Source organism: Physeter macrocephalus, chromosome 4, assembly GCF_002837175.3.
Source record: "Physeter macrocephalus isolate SW-GA chromosome 4, ASM283717v5, whole genome shotgun sequence".
NCBI classification, from domain to species: domain Eukaryota; kingdom Metazoa; phylum Chordata; class Mammalia; order Artiodactyla; family Physeteridae; genus Physeter; species Physeter macrocephalus.
The window spans coordinates 64,482,618-64,499,847 of record NC_041217.1 but is presented as its reverse complement, the minus strand read 5'-3'; the positions used below and the strand labels follow the sequence as shown (position 1 = coordinate 64,499,847).

General features: G+C 46.5%; 1 protein-coding gene across 1 annotated transcript in view; it reads right to left on the bottom strand.

Annotated features, from left to right (window-relative positions):
• LMX1A (LIM homeobox transcription factor 1 alpha) overlaps positions 1-17,230 on the bottom strand; it is a 159,309-nt gene that overhangs the window by 45,283 nt on the left and 96,796 nt on the right. The window contains exon 3 of the mRNA XM_028488140.1: positions 2,733-2,965. Within this exon, the coding sequence (XP_028343941.1) occupies positions 2,733-2,965 (233 nt within the window). The remainder of the gene's footprint in view (positions 1-2,732; positions 2,966-17,230) is intronic.

Genomic DNA, 17,230 nt, shown 5'->3' with positions numbered 1-17,230 from the left:
TGGAGCATAGGCTCCGGACACGCAGGCTCAGCGGCCATGGCTCACGGGCCCAGCCGCTCCGCGGCATGTGGGATCTTCCCGGACCAGGGCACGAACCGCGTCCCCTGCATCGGCAGGCGGACTCTCAACCACTGTGCCACCAGCGAAGCCCTATACTTTTAATACTCCTTAGATCCAACTTCTTTTTGTCTTTGCACATGGGGAGAGGGCAATACCCTAGTGACTCATACTGTTTGTAGCCAATTAAAATCTGTAATTGGAAAACACTGGTCAAGACCCATACAATTGTATAGCAAGAAAGGCTAAACCACAGCATTTACTTCCATGTGAGAAAGAATGGTATGTCCTTCTGGGTCTGCATGTCTTTCTGAGGTCATGCTGGTATTCTGATCACCATAGCACCTAAGCCCTTTGGGAATTTGAAGATTGTGCAATATTCTGCAGAGGAGACCTAGTGAGTGGGTACAGCATGACACCTAAAGGAAAAGTAGGCTGAGGTGACCTACTAAGTGGAGGCCATGAAACTCAGTTTAGGATGGGCCCAGTTACCCAAGAGTGAGAAGTTCAACATGTCAGTGGCAGTGTTACCGACAAGGAGAAATTTCCCTCAGATTAAAACATCCAGGAAAACTTAAGTCTAATGAATCCAATAGAAGTTGGGATTGTCCTGGTGTCAGCTTACTTGTGGCTGCAAGCAGAGTCAGGCAAGAAGAACCAGCTGGGAAGTAAAGGAAGCAAAACACAACTGCGATGAAGATGCCAACACCAGGGCTTCCCTGGTGGCGCAGTGGTTGAGAGTCCGCCTGCCGATGCAGGGGACACGGGTTCGTGCCCCGGTCCGGGAGGATCCCACATGCTGCGGAGCGGCTGGGCCCGTGAGCCATGGCCGCTGAGCCTGCGCGTCCGGAGCCTGTGCTCCGCAACAGGAGAGGCCACAAGTGAGAGGCCCGCGTACCGCAAAAAAAAAAAAAAAAAAAAAAAAAAAAAAGATGCCAACACCAGCAGGCACTTGGTAAATAAGCACCAGCACTTACATACATTTATCTTTTATTCCTCCAAATAAAATGACTAGGTAGGCATGATGATCACCATTTTACAGCCGTGGAGACTGAGGCTGAGAGAGGTTCCAAAACTTGCCCAAAGTCACACAGATCTAAGTGGTGCAGTCAGAATGCCCACCTGACCACCTCCAAAGCTCTCGGACTCAAGCATCACGCCATAGGACTTCTGTTCCATGTGTTTATTCATCCTTTAACACAGATTTTATCAAGCACCCTCAGCGTTCCAGGCCTGTGCTAAGCCCTGTGGATACAGTGGTAAAAAAGACACACACGGTCCCTCATGGGGCTTAGCACTCTGGCAAGGACAACAAACAGCCAAGCAAGCAACTTCAATCAAGTAGGATCCATCTCACGGCAGGAGAGGTTAAGGGTAAACTCACCCGGCACATGGGAATAGGAGTCTTCCTCGATGAAGCAGGCCCTAGAAAGAAGCTTAAAAGATATGCAAGCAAGACAAAAGAGTGAGGGAAAGAGGCAGAGAGGGAAGAAACTTTTAAGATGTGGAAGTGAGTGGAGACACTGATGTCTGCTGAGTGTAGAGGGGAGGGGTCAGAGGCTCCCACGAGGTTGAAGAGGTGGGCAGAGTGAGATTCCAGAGGCCTTGTAAGCCATGGTAAGGTGTTTGGAACTGGACTGGAATTGGCAGTGGCAAAAACTAGTAAGTTTACATGGATATCACCTAATTGGACCTCCAGATTCTTCCAGGAAAAGGGAGGCCAGGCTAAGACACACATTGCCCTGGGAAGGCATTCCATGCTTCACCTGGGCAGTTTTAATTTCTCTGGCCTTGTAATACCTGCTCTAAAAGGACTCTGAACCTCTGCCATCTCCTCTCGTTTCCCTCTCCAGGGAGGGGGGGTGGGTCTTGGATGAGTGGAACAAGTATATTCTAGATGCTTCCTTTACGTGACCCACCAAGCCTTAGACAGATTCCAGCTTTCCCACTTGACAGATGAGGAAACAAAGGCGAGAGTAGTTCAGTGACTGTGGCAGATGGAATTACTGGTTCCAATCCATCATTCTCTTTAATAGTTTTATGTATCTTTACCCTGTCAAGGCCTCACAGTACATGCAGTGTATTTCCCCTCCCTGGACTTTGGGTTTCATCTTCTGATTTGATTTGGCCAGTGAAATATTAGCAGCCATGATATGAGCAGAAGTTTGAAATGTGCTTGCATGGTTGAGCATGCCTTCCTGCACTTTTGCCACTGCCAGGAAATCATGCCCCATAGCTGCTGTTTCTCAAGCCTGGACCCCAGCATGAACCACGCAGAGCAGACTTGAACCTGGTCTACAGCCTAGAGCTAAGCTCGGCTGAGATCAGCAGATCCCAGGTGACTTGAAGACCTTCAGTGTGAAGCAGAGTCACTTCCATTAACCCAGAGATGTGTTAGTAAGCGTTTATTATTAACGCTTGTGGATGTGTGAATAAACGTTTCTGGTCGTACACCATAGAATTCGGGGGTAATTTGTTATGCGGCAGCATCCTGGCAATACCTGACTGATAAGAGCTTACTCCAAGCTCACAAAGAAACTTCCTGGAATGCACAGTGCTGCTCTGCCATGGGACCAGGGTGCCCTGGTGGCTGGCCCTCTAAAAGAGAAAGCAATGCAGACTGCCACCGCAGCCCACTCTCCCACACCTCCCCCCGCCCACCGCACGGCACTCACCTGAGTCTGAGGCTGCCGGGCTCACCAGGCTGAGCAGCTCCCGTTCCTTCTCATAGTCCCCTTTGCAGAGCAGCTGCCCCTCCTTCAGGACAAACTCATCGCCCTTCTGGAGCTGCCGCTCGCAGACACAACAGCAGAAGCAGCTCAGGTGGTACACGCTCTTCTGGGCCCGCATCACAAACTCGTTGGGTGCGATGGCCTCAAAGCAGCCCCCACATTTGACAGCAAACAGCCTGGCAGCATGGGAGAAAGCAAAGCAAGGTCGGTGAGAAAGATGGCTGGGTCCCAGGTCTCCTCTCAAGTCAACAGTGAAAGGAACTTCACGAACTGGGACAAAGAGGCTTGGAATGGAATAGGTTTTAAATCCAGATGATTTATTCCCTGAGAAGGTTGCACCAAAGAATTCAGTTAAGTTACTCTCTCAAAGGCTTAAGAAAAGCAGGGTGAGAGGTGCTGGAAGAAGGGGGAGCTGAAGCCCAGCGTGTGTTTGGTGTGGTCCATGGCACAGTGTTCCCAAAGGATGCCCTACAGACTGGTGCCAGGCAGGCTGCCCAGAATCCCCAGGGGGGTGATTATATAAACAAAATAACAATAACAAAAAGGTCCAGGCCTACTCCAATCAGCATGCAAAAGGATGGGCCCCAGAATGTGAATTTTTAACAAGCTCCCCAGGGCATTCTGATGTGTAATCTAGTTGAGAGATAAACTGCATCCAACTTCCCAGTCTGACTTTCAGTGGATTCAGCCCAGCTCTCGGGACTTAACTCTGATCTCATTTCACTTAACTTTCAACCAACCTCGAAGAAGGTGTCTATCTATGCCAGGCGGATGCGGTAGGTACTAGTGATATAAAGGTGAATAAGAGAAAATCCCTTCCAGAAATGAGCTCAGGCTAATGGGAGAGACAAACATATCCAAATAACTAGAGGGTCCCGGGAACACAGAAGAGAAGACAAGTAACTGTCAGGGAGTCAGCAGGGGGATTTGCATTTTATTACCCATTCAATAAATCTTGGTCAAACGGAAGACAGGAAGGTGGGCAGGCAGCAGGCCTGAAGGGGTTGGGGAGTGGATTCCCCACAGAAGGAACAGCCTGGGCAAAGGCCTGACGTCCTGCAAGTACATGTTGTGCTGGGAGCGTGCTGTGTCCTCCACCAGGTTGGAGGCTGGGGGCCTGGAGAAGGGTGACAGGTGAGGGCAAGTCATGACCGGATTGCACACTGGGGCTGGACAGCATCTGACAAGCAACCAGAAGCCTTTGAACAATTTTAACATGCTAAGAGCCTGTTTTAGAAAAGGAACTCTTTGCAATATGAAAGGTGGAGGGGAATTGGGGTTGGAGAGATGAGTGAGGAAGAGCAGCTGAGTGGTGACAAGGGGTGGCACTAAGGCAGCAGCAGGGAAGCCAGACAGGAGGGGACAGATGCAGGGCTTGGAGACTGGGAAGCGTGGGGTCGGCTCCCAGGCTCCTGGCGGCCAGAGCTGGAGGATGGTGATATGTCACCACACCTGCATACAACGTTCCTGATTTCCTACCTCTGGGCCTTGTTATGCCTTGCTACCCTCCTGCAAAGCCCTTTCTTCTCTGTTTAATCTACCTGAATACAACCCACCTTTCAGAACACAGCTGCTCCCACCTTCTCCCTGAATCCTGCCCGGACCTCCCCTACACCCCTCCGGAGTGACCACATCTCCTCTGAACGCTTTCACCATGACCTGTCTGTGCTGGTCACTGGGTAGTTATCTGGAGATGCTTCAAGACACAAGAATAGCCGATCTGGAAGCCTAGGCTCTGCCGCCCGCTCTGCAGACAACTGTCTGTTGCTGTTGTTAAAGATCTGAGGCCAGACAATCTCTTCCAGCTCCAAAAGTCCCAAGAGCGTTGCTTCCTAATGCTGACTTAAAATATCTTAATCTTGCCTTATTATTTAATTTTCCCATGTTTATAACTTATCTTGCCAACAGCCTGTATTCCAAGAACCAGACCTATGGAATATATATATGCCCTACAACCTCTTGCACATGGTGGGTACTCAATAAAAGTTGATTTGATTTGACCTGTTGACTTCACCTGCTCACCCTCTTCTGAAATAAGATGTGCAAAGAGCCTGGCCTCAGAGCTGACACACAGTAGGTTCCCAGTAAAGGTGGCCCATCTCTTCCCAGTCACCCCAGATCAATAAGAGCTCAGGGCAGTCTATGAAAGATTAAAATCTAAAGTAGATTTCTCCGTTTCTCTTTCTCTTTTTTAAATTGCCTCATGATAACATAATTGCCTTTGTCAAAGCCTTGGGTATAAGCACAGAGATAAGAGACCCTAAAAATATCTCTGGGATTCATTCATTACAGCATTCATTTTTCTATTTCCAAAATAAAGAGTTATTTTCTTTTTTAAAGTAGTAGCGCAACGGGGGGGGTGGGAATCTCTCTCAAAAACACTCTCTGTTTGTCTCCACATACCGGAGGGGTCACTAGACATGGGAAGGTCAGATAGTATAAGGGAGAGGATGGTGCCAAGCAGAGACAAAGTGGGCAGAGTGAATTCATAAAGCTCCAAACACCCCTCCTCTCATCACAAAGGCAGACACAAGCTGACTCAGAGGACATCCAGGGGGCTGAAGGTCCCTTGCTCTGCTCATGAGCCCTACCTTGGCAGGAGACAAGGAAACATAAATAACTGAAGAGCATTTTTCTATAGACAGGCCATCCGCCATGTTGGCCTAAGTGTGGCCAATCCCATCTCAAAAGCTCATTCATACATTCACTCACTCATTTAGCCTTCATTCATTATCTCATTGATTCAGAAGCATCCACTGTGCACTACACAAGACACTGTGTCTTAACAGGGAGGTGGGGAAAGAAAGCCCCACCCAGCAACATTCATGTTCCTAAACCAGCCTACGTGGAGTGTATGTTATGTGTCAGGCACTATCGTGGGCACAGATGATACAAAACAAAGTCCCCGTCCTCCATGGAGCTCATATGATAGTGAGAGAAACAGCAAACAAAGAAACAGATAAATAATGTCTACCCAGAGGGACTGACTTTTGGGAAGCAGAATATAAGAACGATACAAACCAATGTCTCATGAATACAGAACAGAGTGGCATAAAGCCATAGTCTGTTTATAATATTTAATCACTTCTCAGCTCTAAAGCTGTACTAGTTGATGCCTAAGTCTATACGTGGGCACAGTGTGTTTATCTTGGAAGCTTCCTGGATGAAGGAAAGAGTTTTGAGGGTAGAGTGGAAAAGCAGGTAAGGAGGAATTCCCAAGGAGGGAACTGGTACAAGAAAGAGGGAGGCCATTCAAACTCTTTGAGTGAAGGAAGCCAAGGCTTGGAGAAGGGATTGAAGCCGCCTCCCATGAATCTACTAGGGAACAGCCTCCCTGGACAGAGGCCAGCTTGCAGGTGACTCCAGCACAGCTCGGGATGAGAAGTGCATGTGTGGTCTCACTCTGAACCTGGGCCTTGGGCCCCAACACCAATCTTCCTTCCCTGCCCTTGGCCATCAGAAGCACATTAGAAACACCCATCCTGATATATCTTCCCTCTCTGCCTCTCAGCTTCAGAAAGGGGGGTGAGGTTGGGAGACAGATCAAGGGCTGGTGCGGCTCTTTCACCACTAACAAGGTATGCGACAGCCCCCAAAACAGAACTCCGGGTACCAGCAGCCCTGCCCCTGCCGCTTCCCTTCCCCCAGCTGCCCAGGGTGGTTTTGCTCTCCATGTCTGAACCTCAGGGCGCCCCAGGCCCTTGAACAACTGCCTTTACTCCCCTCCCCCCATGCTGGATGTTGTACATCAGACAGAAAACCCACCCAGTTCATCCCTGGCCCGGAGTCCCTAGACACTGTTTGCCAACCTGAGCAAACGAATCAGTACTTTAACAGGAGCCGGTCAAAGGCCCTTTGTCCCCAAGCCCTCCTTCTCCTCCCCTTCCCCAGGAATGAACTGTTAAACAGACTCAAGGCAAACGCTCCCAGGAGTCAACAAGCTCTTGAGAATCCACAGCCGCAGGTGGTGGCATCTGTGCTTGTCTAACTTCTACCCTGTTAATCTCCTCCTCCCTTCTTAATTTCATCCCCCACTCCAAAAATTTCCCCCAAGTTGGAGAAGGGAGGGTTAGGGTGAGCTCAACAAAGAAATCCCACCATGTTGACTCAGGGACGGCCAGAGGAAGTGGCAGGATTGTCTGGGCTCAGATCGTGAAATGGTCACGATCGGGCGAGGGGTGGGATACAGACGCAGAAGAGGGGGGCAGTCCTGTTTCTCTCCATTCTCTGCATTGGCTGCCCCGTTCTGGGTAAAGACCAGGTTGACCTCACCTTACTGCTTTGGCTCTTGTTACCCTCACTAACCCCAGGGCAACCCAAGGAGAAAAGGCACACGCAGTCCACCACCTGTGTGCCAGATGTGTACACAGCTGTATGGGTACCACTGTGGACCCAGCTGCCGACTACACACTTCCCACAAGTTGTTTTCTCTAAGGCTCAGACAAGCAGAGAAAAGGATTTGTTCAAAAGTCCAGGTCGTAATTAAAACACAGCCTGTCTCTTCCCCATACCCTGGATGGCGGCCCCCACGGTGACTTTGGCCTCTGAATGCTAATGAGACCTCACTCTGGGTTCAGAGCCTGGCAGCCTGCCTGTGCCCTAGAAAGCTAAGCACGGTTTCCAGAAATGCCCAGCTCTTCCGGTTATACATAACAACTCTCAACTCTGCCCACTGTTAGAAATTCACCCACCCCAGAAATCTCTTCAAATAATTCTTCATCTCTTTGTTGCATCTGATCCCCTCACCTGTAAAATGGGGATAACAGGATCCAGCTGATGGAGAAGCGTCCAGAGCCCAAGCTCTCTAATAGCGCTCTCCTTCCTCTGCTGAACACTGTCCGTGGGGCAGGCATAGTGATGGAGTGCTAAACAAGGCTGCCCTGTCCTCAGGGAGCGCACATTCTCCAGCAGGCAGCAGGCTTTCAGCCAATGACCGTAGGAGGGTGTGTTTGGGGTATGTAGGAGAGGACTAGCCAGAATGGCCCAAAGCAGAGCCCCATCCACTTGGCTTGGGTTAGAGGTCACCGAATCTTCTTTCTCTTCCTTCCCTCCCTCCCTCTACACCTATTTATTCTCTTCTTCCCTCTGGCCCTTTCCCTCTACCAGGCAGAGAAACAGAGGCTGGCTGAAATTCCATTCTATGCCTTGCCTACCTCTCTCCCAGTACAGCCACAAGCTCTAAGATGCACAGCTTGTAGTTTTGGTGAGAGAGCCGGAATTGGCAGGCTCTGTCACTTCCAAGCAGTCAGTGTGACTCGGAGCTCATCACTTAATCTTTGGCAGTCTCAGTCTGCTCAGATGGAAGAGGCAATGATGATGCTGACACTCCTGGATTACTGAGGACTAAATGAAAACAGGTATAAGGACTCGGTGACCTATAAGGAAGAGCACAATTTTTCGTTCTTTTCATTGGCCCGGCCTCTGTCTTTTGACCTTTGTGGATTTGTTTTTTTTTTTTTTTTAACCCTGCAGGTGACTCTCTGTGCTCAAAAGTTTCCTGAGCCCTACACTGAGAGAACACTTCTTCCTCCGCAGCCGGAGTCCTTCTCCTGACTTCTCCCAGCTTTGACATTGGCATGACTTCCTCTCCAAAGAGTGTGGCACTGACCCAGGAGATGAACCCGGGGATGCACAGCTGACAGGGCTGCCACACAGAGCACACGCCTTAGACAAGGCACAACCTCCCACCACAATGTGCCAACATAATGCAAGGGAAACAGTGGTTCTCGTATTAGGTGCCATGGAGGGTAGCAAAGAAGAAAAGAAAAGGTGACCTGATTGAGGGAACGAGCACAGGACTGGATGTAGGAAGACCTGGGCTCATGGGTTCTCCTCTTACCAAGAGGCCTCAGAAAAGCCACCATCTTTCCCTGGGCCTCAGTTTTCTTAACTTTTTTTTTTTTTTTTTTTGAGAAGGGGCAGACAGCTTTTTATTAATTAATTAATTAATTAATTAATTAATTATTTTTGGCCGTGTTGGGTCTTCGTTTCTGTGCTAGGGCTTTCTCTAGTTGCGGCGAGCAGGGGCCAATCTTCATCGCCGTGCGTGGGCCTCTCACTGTCGCGGCCTCTCTTGTTGCAGAGCACGGGCTCAAGATGCGCAGGCTCAGTAGTTGTGGCTCGCAGGCTCTAGAGCACAGGCTCAGTAGTTGTGGCTCAAGGGCCCAGTTGCTCTGAGGCATGTGGGATCTTCCCAGACCAGGGCTCGAACCCGTGTCCCCTGCATTGGCAGGCAGATTCTCAACCACGGCGCCACCAGGGAAGCCCCAGTTTTCTTATCTTTAATGGAAAAGTACTGCCCTAGATCAGTGTGTTACGTCAAGAATTTAGAGGCTGTGGAAGGGGAGAGTCTTTATTCCGCATACCTGCTTTCAACCAGAGAAGCCCACTCTGCTGCACCTAAATCCAGGTCTCCAGATGGTGTTTCAGCATGACAGGGCCTTGCTATGGTAATTCTCCAAACAAGGTATTTTCCAGAACCATATCATTCACAGATACACCTATATATATGCATATATATACATATATGGAACAGGTAAGGCCAAATGAGGTTATGTTATGAACGGACACACAAACACACAAAACATACATACACACACACCAGCTAAAACCAACAACTCATTCACATAGTCTCTTTCTTCCTATCTGTATGGTACAAATATATATGTACTTCCAGAAAGGATTTACATTACATACCTATATAGATATATGTATATATAGATATATTTTATACAAATATACAAGAAGAAATCAATTTGCTCCTAAGGCGTGTTTGAAACCCATTAGGCGGGATAATTTCTTTTTTTTAAGAAATTAATTAATTTATTTACTTTTGGCTGCGTTGGGTCTTCGTTGCTGTACGTGGGCTTTCTCTAGTGGTGGCAGCAGGGGCTACTTTTTGTTGCGGTGCACAGGCTTCTCATTGCGGTGGCTTCTCTTGTTGCGGAGCACGGACTCTAGGGTGCGCGGGCTACAGTAGTTGTGGCACGCGGGCTCAGTAGTTGTGGCTTGCAGGCTCTAGAGTGCAGGCTCAGTAGTTGTGCACAGGGGCTTAGCTGCACCGCGACATGTGGGATCTTCCTGGACCAGGGCTCGAACCAGTGTCCCCTGCATTGGCAGGTGGATTCTTAACCACTGAGCCACCAGGGAAGCCCATAGGCTGCATACTTTTTAAATTCACTCCCATTTTTATGATCCATGCTTTTATTATAGGGTTGGGGATCCTGCTCTGTAGCTAAGGAGATAAGAATGTTTCCAAAGCAGATATGAAGGCTTGACACTTGAGAAACTCCTAGAGAACATGTCTAAGGCAATCAAGACAGAGGCCAGACCTCTGGGAAGCAACAGCACACCCTGCACTGTAGAAGTTACAGCAGAAAGATGACAATGTGCCAGGACCCCTTGTGGACACCTGGACTTTGATGCTGGTTATGTGAGCTCAAGAAAATCATTCCACATTCAGAATATTGGGGTCCTAATGGTTAGAATATATTTCATCCCCCAAATTATTTTACTACAAAGAAAAAGAAGCTTGTAGAAGTTAGGAAAAAAGGAAATTGGTCTTCATTGAATAGTCACTTGGTGCCAAGAACTGTGGTGTTTCTTATATTCATTACCTCACTAAATTTATGGGATAAGGGCAAACAGGACTATTTTATGAACTCAAAGAGAACCTCGCCATATTTCAGCTCAGCTTGGTTCATGATGCCTCTCTTCCACAAGAGAGACAGACTCTGCGAGGGCTGATCCATAGGTTCTTCTTTATACATCCTCTCTAGCACTCTTTTCACAGGAGAAATAAGTAAAAAGATCAAGCAGCTAAGATGGAGGCCTGAGTTCCCGTGAAGTTCCCTGGATAGGCCCATGGCTTTGTAGGAGGTCCTGAGACCCTGCTGCCCACATGCAGGTGAAAGGCAGGAGTTAGGAACCAAGTTGATTCCTTCAAGCTACTCGTCTCTTGGGCCCCAGAGTATCTGAAGGGATCCCCACAAGAGCTCTCTCCTCTATGGATTTAGGTTAAGAACAAACAGTGTCCAGTAGATGCTTAGACCCAACACCACCATGCCCAAGAGTCTACTCTGATTCCAAAAAGATTGGGAAACAAGATCATTCTTGCTGGAATCCCAGTCACTGGGGGATTTGGTGGGTCACTGTTTTCAGAGTACAGGCAGAAATGTAGGCCATGGGGGTTGGACCCAGAAAGACCCAAGAAAGCCCAGCCAGAAAGACTGAGCTGTAGAATAGTAGGACAAGGAGGCAACATGGTATAATCAAATAAACTTAGATCCAAGTCGCTGCTCCTCCACTTACTAGCTGTGTGATCTTGATCAGGCTATGGCGGCATTAGTTTACTCATCTATAAAATGGAAATAATAAAGGGACTTACCTCAGAGAGACACAATAAGAATTAATTGAACTGACACATTAGAACTGCTTAGCATAGTGCTTGGTACATGGTAAATCCTCAATAAAATGGTAACTATTATGATGAGGAGGAGGATGGAGAAAAAGAGCTGAATATGAAATATGAGAGATAAATTAGTGAAAAAAGAAGACATGATGGATCATAATGTCAGAGATTGGGAGAATCAGGACGAGATAAAGGAGCATGCAAAGAGAAGGACTGGGGAAAACAGTTTAGGACCAAGGCTGTAAACAATGCAAGAACGTCAGCAGTCGGCTTTTTGGTGGTGTTGGCTGTGGATTTGGGGGCCAGTCCTGCTAATATAATGGAACTAGGGTATGAGTTTCCACATGATTTAATGGCCTCATGTTAGGGTTTGCATGCAGCCTATCCACACAGGATTTGTCTGGATTTACCCAACGAACGGTTCTGGCATGGCTGGATGAAATGCCTTCTTGCTCTATGTATCAAAGTAAAATCCAGGAGGTTGACTGAGGCTTAATTTTCTTCTCAGTATCAATGCACCTGATTTTTCCACCCATGAATTCCCATGACTCCCTCCAATCTCTCCCACCTCCTACCACATCACTCTCTAGAAACCAGACACTAGATGCCATGTTACCCCTACATCTACTCTCCAGGATGATGACACAACTTCCAATATACAGGAATACTAAAGAATATGGCAGTCTCATGCAAACCCAGATCTATCCCAGGGTAAGGGCATTGAGACTCATGAAGGCTGAGCAGAAATATAAGGTTCCTAAATCAAGAGTACGTTTGGAAAGACTGAGATCTTCATTAACCTTGACCCAGAGTACCGCAGACCTCAAAGGGAGCCTCTCAAAGCCTCCACACCATAGACAATTAAGTGGAAGGATGGAAAACAAAATAAATACATGAAAAACCCTAATGCCAACTTAAGGCCAACTGACTGGATACCGTTTTTTCCCACCAAAATAAGAAATCAGAGCCACTTTTAGCCTTGGACAGCAGACAACTACAGATCATGCAGCCTTTCCACAGACATTGACAACACTATTTTTAATCAGATATATGAACACTTTGGTCTAGAAAGTAGGAGGGGGTTTTTGTACGGCTCTTTAACAAGAACGCAATAATCGGCCTATCACTCAGGTTCCACCCTCTCCACCAGGGGGCAGCATAGCAGCATGCATGAACTGCCATGTTGACTTGGTAACTGAGGTCATCCAGGCACCGAGACAGGGATTGGCCGTATGCCAAAACTGTCTGTCGGGAAAATCTGCTGCTGGGAGTCTGGGAGACCATGTGGCTAAAAAGGAGGAGAGATGGTGAGAGAGAAGAGTATTCAAAAGTACTGGGAACCAAAAGCATGGCTTGTGGCCTTAGAAGTAGTGACACAAGCAACCTTGTCAGCTGGCTCAAGGTCTCTGTCCTTGAGGCTGAGCCAACACCACCACAATAAGCAATGGAGCCCGTGGTCCTGGGGCGGTGGGAAAGTCTGCAGGGACAATAGGAGTGGCAGGATCTTCTATAGGAGACAGTCTCAAGACTCTGCAGTGGGGAGAAAATGGAAAACAATAAGTGGCCGGCAGAGCCAATCAGAGTCTCTGTCTCCCCGGGGCTCCTGGGGAGCTGTAAGAAGGACCATACAATGGGATGAGAACTGCTAAGTGTGATGTCTGCACGTCCCAGAGGCTCCGTGAGGCTCTGGCTTCACCGAGAAGTGCAGGATAACACAAACAGCTTATCACTGATGGCAAATGTTGCTGGCAATGGGCAGCTTTTACCTCGAAATGGTGGACTAAGTACTTTTCTTGTTCTCACAAAGCATCTGTTCCAGAATCAGCCAGGCAGAGTGGGAAGAGCCTGGCTTTTGAAGTCTGATAGAACCTGGATTCAAGTCTTGATTCCACCTTTGAGAACTTGAGCAAGCTATGGACTCCTTTGGAGCCTCAGTTTCTTTATCTACAAAATGAGATCATAACTATCTCACAAGATGTTTTGGAGCTTAAATAAGATAATGCATCAGAAGGATCTGATACATACTAGCTGCCCTCAGTAAGTGGCAGCTCTTAACTCCCTTTACTGAAATCAATTTAACATATCTGCCCATGTACGTATTTGTATAAGATCATTTATTTCAAGACAGCCAACTGAGCCAAAAATAGAACTTCATGAGCATCTCAAGGCTCTGTTCTTCATTACTATAACAAATTAAATCAAATTTCAACAAGCCTTTCATATGTTATCGGAGAAGAGACCAATGGACAAATATGAAAGGACAAATACTCGAGAGGAAACAGGGTGCATTTCATTCAGGCAACCATGGCTATGGTCTACCCTAACCCAAAGTCAATATTGACATTAGCCAATCAGTGTCAACCAACGCCCACTTTCATTGCCCAACACCCAACATATGTTCAGGAAGTCGGCAGCTCCATGTTTGACCTACCAGAGCCAACAGTTGCTATTTGGTTAATGCTGACATTATCTGACAAATGTTTGGAACAGACCCTTTGCCTGTATCTCAGATGACTGCCTCTCATGGAGGCTGCTGACCACTGTATGGAACTACACTGAGATGCCCATATTCTTGCCTTGTGCCCCTGTCAGACCCCCCACCCCAAGATCAGTCCACCTCTCCCCTCATTTTATAAATGGAAAGAAACCAAGGCCAGAGAAGGAGCAGTGACTACCCCTGACCACAGAGAAAGTTCAGATTATTGAGAGGACCAGACAGAACTTGAGGCTCGGTTAATGAACAAGAAATAAAAGAGGTTATAACATGGCCCAGCTAGGGATGGAAATGTGTCCCCCAGGCTCTTATGTGGTGCCCTAACCAGCTGAATGAGCAGACAGTGTATGTCAGTGAGTCTCTCCTGCTTAGAAGCTCTCGCTTTCCCCTCTCCCTCTTCTTTGCCGAAACCTGGGAAGCTGTCTACCAGTCAGGCCATGGAGCCAAAGACTGCGGTAAAAGCATGGATTCCAATAATCCAAGCCAAGGTGGCACGATTTATATTACAGACTTTCCATATTGTCACACAGACATGCAAAAATGGCAAGAAACATAAAACAGACATACAGAAAATACATGTTTCCTTTTTAGAGAATTAAAGGTTTGGTTTCCTTTGAAAAACGTCAGTTTTCCTTTCCCTTCATCCTCATTAGCCTCCTGGGACACTCTTAAACATACCCAGCAAAGAACACAGCAGAGGGAATGAGGTATTTTTAGCTGATATTCTGGGCACAGATTCCTATTGTTCCACAATTTTTGGCTTGACTGGATGGCATGTGGCCAATATAATGTATACGCTTACAAAGAATGTATGTTTCCTAGGCTCTGTGTGTGTGTGTGTGTGTGTGTGTGTGTGTGTGTGTGTGTGTGTGTGTGTACTAATAGTAAGAAGGACAAGGACATTATTGATGGGAAAGATTCTGAGATCCCAGCAGGAGTAACACCGAGCTCTCCATGAATCCCATTTGCTTTTTGTCACCATCACTTTTCATTATTACCGCTGTGTTATATGTCCAAAAAAAAAAAAGAAAAAGCCAGATTGTCACAATCCAAATCTCCTCATAGAACCAACTGATATCAACTGCACTATATTAGGAACTAGATGTATTCTGAAGACCAGTGATGATGTTCTAAATCATCTGGCGCAGTGACCAGCACACGATAATGTTTAAAACTGTGGTGCCCAGCCTTTTTGGCACCAGGGACCAGTTTCCTGGAAGACAATTTTTCCTCGGATGGGGTTGGGGGGGGATATGGTTCAGGCGGTAATGTGAGCAATGGGGGCAATGGTGAGAGGCAGATGAAACTTCGTTCACTTGCCCGCCGCTCACCTCCTGTTGTGCGGTCTGGTTCCTAACGGGCCGGGGACCAGCACTGGTCCATGGTCCAGGGATTGGGGGGGACCCCTGGTTTAAAACATTGCCAGTCACTACTACCCTCCTCCTCCTCACTTGTAATACTTCTCCTCAAGGATCACCCACTCTTGGGCGAAGGAGAGACAAGGAAAGACAAACACTGACTGACCATCTGAGTAAAAATCTCCCACTGTGGCATAGAAGCCAAAGGGAGCACCATGTAGGACTTTCCCTTTCCATGTGAGGGGTGGAAAGTATCTCCGGATAATCTGAATTTCCAGAATGCCTTTAGTTCAAAGATCTCAAAGCATGTGCAATCTTATGTAACATCTCAGCTCTGAAGTAAAGGGGGGGGTGTCAGATTTTATTATCTGATTCTATTATCTTCATCACACAGAAAACCGGCATCACAGCACGGTGTGGCATTTTTGGTGTATAACAGCACCAAAATTCAGCAGTGGTGGAGCCCAGATTAAAAAAAAAACAGGTGTCCTGAACCTCTGATGCAGCCTCTTTCCCATAACATTGCATTGCTTTCCTTTTGACTTAGACTCCATATGTCTTGAGAGCTCCAGAAAGGTTTCAACAAAGTATGACCCAATGGAAGGGAGACAGTTTTTATCTCTATATTTTATTTTTTTTCTTTTTACCCTTCAACATTTTACCATTTTTATCCTTCATCTCTCTCCTCACCCATTAAAAACTGGAAGACACCACACCCATTAGGGGGGCTACTATCAAACGTGAAAAATAACAAGTCTGGTGAGGAGAAATTGGAATGCTTGTGCACTATGGACTGCAAAATGGTGCAGCTGCTACAGAAAACAGTATGGTAGTTCCACGAAAAATTAAAAATACAATTACCATATGATCCAACAATTCTACTTCTAGGTATATACCCAAAATAATTTAAAGCAGAGACTCAGATGTCTGTATATTCATATTCATACCAGCATTATTTATAATAGCCAAAAAGGGAAAGCAACCCATGTGTCCATCAACAGATGAATGGATAAACAAAATGTGGTACATACTTTGGAATGTATTGGAATATTATTCAGCATTAAAAAGGAAGGAAATTCTGATACATACTACAACATAATGAGGATATTATGCTAAATGAAATAAGCCAGTCACAAAAGGACAAATATTATATGATTTCACTCAGATAACCTCAGTAGGCAAATTCATGAAGACAGAAAGTAAAATAGTGGTTGTCAGTGGGTGGAGAAAGGAGGGATTGGGAAGTTATGGTTTAATGGGTAAAAAGTTTCAGTTTTGAAAGATGAAAAGAATTCTGTGGTTGGATGGTAGTAATGGTTTCCCAACAATGTGATGTACTTAATGCCACTGAACTGTACACTTAAAAATGGTTGAGATGGTAAATTTTATGTCATGTGTATTTTACCACAATTTTTAAAAAATTAATTAAAAAAACTGGAAGACACAATGATTGTTCATACTCTACCTCCTGTAACCAAAATCTAGGTGACTGTGTTCTCAGTTGAAAATCTCACCTGCCCAGGCTCCCTTGCAGCTAGGAATGGCCACATGAAGCAGTACATGGGGTTCTACTGGGGGTGGAGGTATGAGCAGGAAGTTCTGGAAAAGCTATTGTTTTCTTGATGAAATGAGACAGCCTCAGCGTGTGTGTACATTTTGCTCTTCACCTTTTCCCTATTTCTTTCCGGAACTAACATTTAACATCTGGAGATGAAACAGCCATCATGGTACCAAAAGGATGAAAGCTGACTGTTAAGGATGCAAAGCAAGAGAAGAGAAGCCTGGATCCTTGAAGACTTTTGTGAGCAGTTGCACCATCCTTGGACTCCCTACTTCTTGACTCCCTTTCAGTGAGAAAAATATAATCCCTTTTTAATTAACCCACTGTAGTCAGGATACAGTTATATGAAGCCAAGTATTATGTGAAGGACTTCCTCATCCCATCCAAGCTCTATCTAGGGCAACTTCTCCACTTAGACACTAGACTTCACCACTTCAGCCTTACTCAAAAGCTATGTCATATATTTTCCCTCTCTGTAAACATTTTAATATATTTTTTAAATTTCTCCAGTGTTAGGAAAAAAATTATCCTTCTCTTGATCCTACTTCCTCTACCAACTATGTCCTAATTTGCTTGACAAACTTCGTAGAAAAAATTCAAAAAGGAATTACTTCTGTT